Source organism: Enoplosus armatus, chromosome 17, assembly GCF_043641665.1.
Source record: "Enoplosus armatus isolate fEnoArm2 chromosome 17, fEnoArm2.hap1, whole genome shotgun sequence".
NCBI lineage: Eukaryota > Metazoa > Chordata > Actinopteri > Centrarchiformes > Enoplosidae > Enoplosus > Enoplosus armatus.
In genome coordinates this window covers 15,655,814-15,660,421 of record NC_092196.1, presented here as the reverse complement: position 1 = coordinate 15,660,421, position 4,608 = coordinate 15,655,814, and the positions used below count along the sequence as shown (strand labels likewise).

The 4,608-nt window shown below is 41.1% G+C and overlaps 1 protein-coding gene across 1 annotated transcript; it reads left to right on the top strand.

Annotated features, from left to right (window-relative positions):
• Positions 1 to 2,753: 2,753 nt before the first annotated feature.
• Positions 2,754 to 4,608, top strand: LOC139300016 (visual system homeobox 2). Its single transcript, XM_070922981.1, has 3 exons — positions 2,754 to 2,988; positions 3,277 to 3,434; positions 4,201 to 4,608. Exons 1-3 carry the CDS (start codon positions 2,754 to 2,756, stop codon positions 4,606 to 4,608), a joined length of 801 nt encoding a protein of 266 aa, XP_070779082.1.

Genomic DNA, 4,608 nt, shown 5'->3' with positions numbered 1-4,608 from the left:
TGGTAATGTCGTCGACCATTGATGATGGTCCTCCCTGACTACACCTACATTAAAGTTATGTACAGCCTGAATTATTTATATTATTAATTCAATATACCACTTCAGTAAAGTGTATTTTGAGGTAATTATGTGGGCGGGATATGGCTACCTTATAAAAAGATGCTAATGCTAATGTTTTGTTAACAATGCTGTTAAAGAGATATTTTCACAATTTCAGGAATCAAATTATGAAGTGAAACTGTGAATCTTTCTTCAATTCTTTTGACATAAAAAGACATAAATCTAACTAAATATCTGCATTCAGTCTCAACATGAGCTTTAAATAAATCCACACTGGTCAAACCCTAATACTGACCTCTGTATTGCCTCCACTAAGGCTTTAATTTTGTGTTTGAACAGGTGCAGATGAAAGGGCCACAGGTGAGTGAGTTGCAGTCCTCGCTGCTTGCAGAGGAATGACCATCCTGTGACTCACCTCGGCTCTGACCAGCTGCCTCCTGCAGAGGTCCCAGGCTGATCAAAGCCGCCTCAGCACGCCAGTTCAGCGGTGACAACATTGACAGCTGAATGTTTTCACCGCCGTCTGAGCTGATGAGCAGTTAGCGAGACGTGTTGTTAGGTGATATGTATCTACGGATTAATTGACCCACCTGTGTTTAATTCACATAGACAGTGCTGGCGATCATCTCATCAGCGATCCATCAACACTAAGCTACAGCTGCCTTGCTCAAAGAAAAAAACTGTTAATAATCTTCCTGTCTTGGCTGCTAATGTGTTGATGTGTATGCTTTGATCTGAGATGGAAAAATTCTGTAAGTGTTTGGTAACACTTTGACTACTGTCTACATACTTTGCAACAATGGTAAGTTATTAACAAACCCAGGATATAACATGAATAATAAGTACAAACATCTGACAAATGTTTTTACAAATTATCTGGAGCAGCTGTTCCACTGACACTCCATGTGGCCAACCTCCAACATCTCACTAGTTCGCATGTTAGCAAGTTTCAAAAAGTGGTATTCCAGGTAAGTTTGGTTAAAAAAATATGCCACAAATTAAAAGTTCAATAAGTTTGAACTGACTGTCTCCATTTTACCTCAGGTCTGAGCTTAAGTTTGCAATTGGGCATCCCCAGTTTGTGCCTCTCATCTATTAGCGTTACATTCGAGTCACAGTGCTAAAAATCAGTTTCTAATAATCAGATAAATATCAGTCTGAAAAACCCAGAAGGTCATTTATCAAGATGTCTGACCAAATCAGATCATGTGGATGAAAAATAATCCAAACACTACACAAGAAAAATTATTTTTAACCCATTTCTCAAGTTACATTTGTGTTTCCTAACCCAAAGATGGTAGCCAGTTACTACCTTTGTTTTATGTAGCAGACAGATTTATTTTTCAGATGTTTAGGACAGTCTTTCAGGAGACAGGAAATACTTTCAGAACAGCGGTAAGTCTTGTTAAACGACCTTAAAGAAACTAATGCTTAGCTCTGTGACTTTAATGTAACACTCATGCAAATACATGAGAGGCACAAACTGGGGCGAGCACTTTGGCACCACATAAATGTGTAAGGATAACAAGTCTTCTAGGGATTAAAAGCATGACATGCAAAATGCACCTATGTACTACTGCAGTAGTCAAGCACAATAATTTAGTTATTCTTACAGGTGTCAACTTTTCATTACACCTGGTTTACCTCGTTTAATATTTCATTAGTGGATTTCTGCTGTCCTGTAAAGAAGGATTTGTCTATGAAGGCTGACAGACATGATCCTTTTTGCAGTCTCTTGGTGATGTGGAAAATAAAACATCACAACTTTAGAAAAAACAATACAATGACATCAACAATAGAGTAAACACGGGGTTGCTAGGAGGGATTAAAAACATTAAGCAAATGAGCGTTCAGGTTTGTCACTTTGTTGTCAGGAAGAGTGTGTTTATCCTGGAACCTGCTGTTCAGGGTCTGCTGCCTTTGTGCTTGTTTTCATCCCATAGGACTGAACAACTTGTGTTTTCATTATGTCTCCTTTGCAGTAATTTGTTCTTATTGTTTTTGAAAACTATTAAACTGGTCAGCTAAGAGTTGTGCAAATCTTTGAGGGGTATGTTTCTAAATGAACATACACATCTTCAAAACTGACTTTTCACACACTGAGCTCCTGTCCATCTCACTGATTAAACTTTCACATGCCAAAGATGTTGCAACTTGTCCCAGGAAGGCAGAGAGGGAAACATACCCTATCAATATAATGTAAGAAATAGATTGAGGAAATATGTGGCTGGGAAAGTAATGACGAATACAGCAAACACTGATGGAGCAGTGCTGATAATCCACTGAGAGATGAATCACAGGTTGGATTTTCACCTCCGTCCTATAATCCAAGCCCTGCTGTCTGTTTGGAGGTCATGTGACCGGGAAAGGAGGGGGAGAGGATTGGAGGAGAAGAGCAGCATGCTAAGGTAAGACCACCTCCACTATTCAAGTCTTACCTTTACTCTTCAGGCAGCATCTTATACCTGCGCTGAGCACCTCAGCCACATACAGCAGCTCGAACAACCAACTGGATACATCTGGTAGACAATCAGAGCTGTTTTATTTTCTTTATTATTCTTTATTCTTTATTCTTTTTTATTTTTTACTCTGGACATTGGGATGCATTTCACCAATCCACCAGGATCCCTGTAGGACTCAACCTGGCCCTTTACAGTGGACTGACATTTAATATTGGACTTAATAGCTTGGACATGTTTGGCCCAAGGCAGCTGGTATCTACTCTTCTGCCTGCAGTTTTCCATTCACCTGCAGCTCACTTTTTCCCTGCATTCCCAACCAGACTGGGCTCCCAACATCAGATCCTGATCCCGGGGCCCTTCATCAGCTATGAATCCTTGAGGAATTATCTGCAGCCAGAGACATGCAAGGAAGCTTTGCTCCTGGCCACACAGGCGGTCGGGATGGGGCCACTCACAGAGGGCATAGGTGAGTTCAAACCACAGCTGCTTGATTGTATGATACAGGACTTGTGCAGATAGTGCACAGCCAAACTGGGACTGTACGACCACAGTCTCTAAGACAGTGAGCACCATCTGATTGCAGTGTAAATGTTTACAAAAGATTAGCTAACAGCTCGTAACTAACAATCAATTATCAAGCAGTGTTAGTGAAAGTGGGCCTAATGATTGCTGCGCTAATTATCCAATCTAGAGCCATTAGTTCGTTGTCACCCGTTGGCGATTGTGTAATTGGTGCTTGCGCTGTGCTTTCCAGATGAACAGAGGCCAGTGAAGCAGCGTCGTGCACGAGCCAACTACAGCAGCTGGCAGCTGGAGGAGCTGGAGAAGGCCTTCGAGACCACCCACTACCCAGACATCTTCATGAGGGAAGCCCTGGCCGTCAGACTGGACCTCATCGAGGCCAGAGTACAGGTAATTGGCACATTGAACTCATTCTGGATATGTTCATACTCTTTCAGCTGATATACGTTTTTCCGTACAGTGCAAATTAATCTGTTTAGCCCTGTGTTGACCAACATTATTTGAACCCACAGACCGATTTCTTAATTCAATTCTATTCAAGATGTCAAAGTTTTCAACATTACCAAAAATGTCATAATAAATTCTGGGGAAACGCATTATATTTTGGTACTATTTGTACTCTTGGGTTCTATCAATATAAATGTAATATACCTTGAATAGGTTCACATTTTTTGTCTGTCTGAAGACCATATATGTACATTGAAACAGTTACTGGTTTCTGTATTTGCTCCTCCTGTCCATACTGACCGTGAAGAGATTCCTTACGTATACTGTGAGAGATCTACAGTATTTCTTCTGTTCAAAAATGCATTCAAAAGTTCAGCTGAAACCAATATGAGGCTTCAGCAGTCTGAGTCAGTCAAATAACGTTGGTATCTTCACAGCTATGGACAGGCGGGATGACTAGAGCATCTTAACTCTTTCAGTTTACATATAGACATGTGAGTTGACTTGAAGAATTTGACTGTATCCATTAATTAAGTGCTAAAAACCAGGATTCAGAATTTACCTTTTTAAATATTGTGGAAAGATTTTTTCCTCTTTCTTATTTTCTTCTAACAAAACAATTTTAGCAAAATATCTTTTGTAGCTATTGCAAAACGTGTATTTATATTTCCAGATTATTTATATTTAGTATTCCTAAATTTGTTTCTAGGTTTGGTTTCAAAACCGCCGTGCCAAGATGAGACGACAGCTGAAACTCCAGGGCCAGCTTGCGGGGCCTTATGTAAAAAGAGACAATGATGAAACGTCTGAGACAACAAGCAGGAGTCTAAAACAGCAGACAGAAAGTTCAGACAACGAGCACTGGGAGAGACGACAGGAAGGAGAAAACTATTCATGGACAAAAGATGTGAGTGTGCATATGCAGCCTGTGACCCAGAGGTCGGGGAAGTGGGAGAGGCCGGAGGGGCCGAGCTCAGAGGAGCTCCGATCCTGCAGCATCGCCAAGCTGAGGGCCAAAGCCAGAGAGCATGAGGCCGAGATCCACAGCACTGTAAACATGTCAGGAGGCGACACACAGTCACAAACACAGGAAGCTGATGCCATGCACAATGATTGA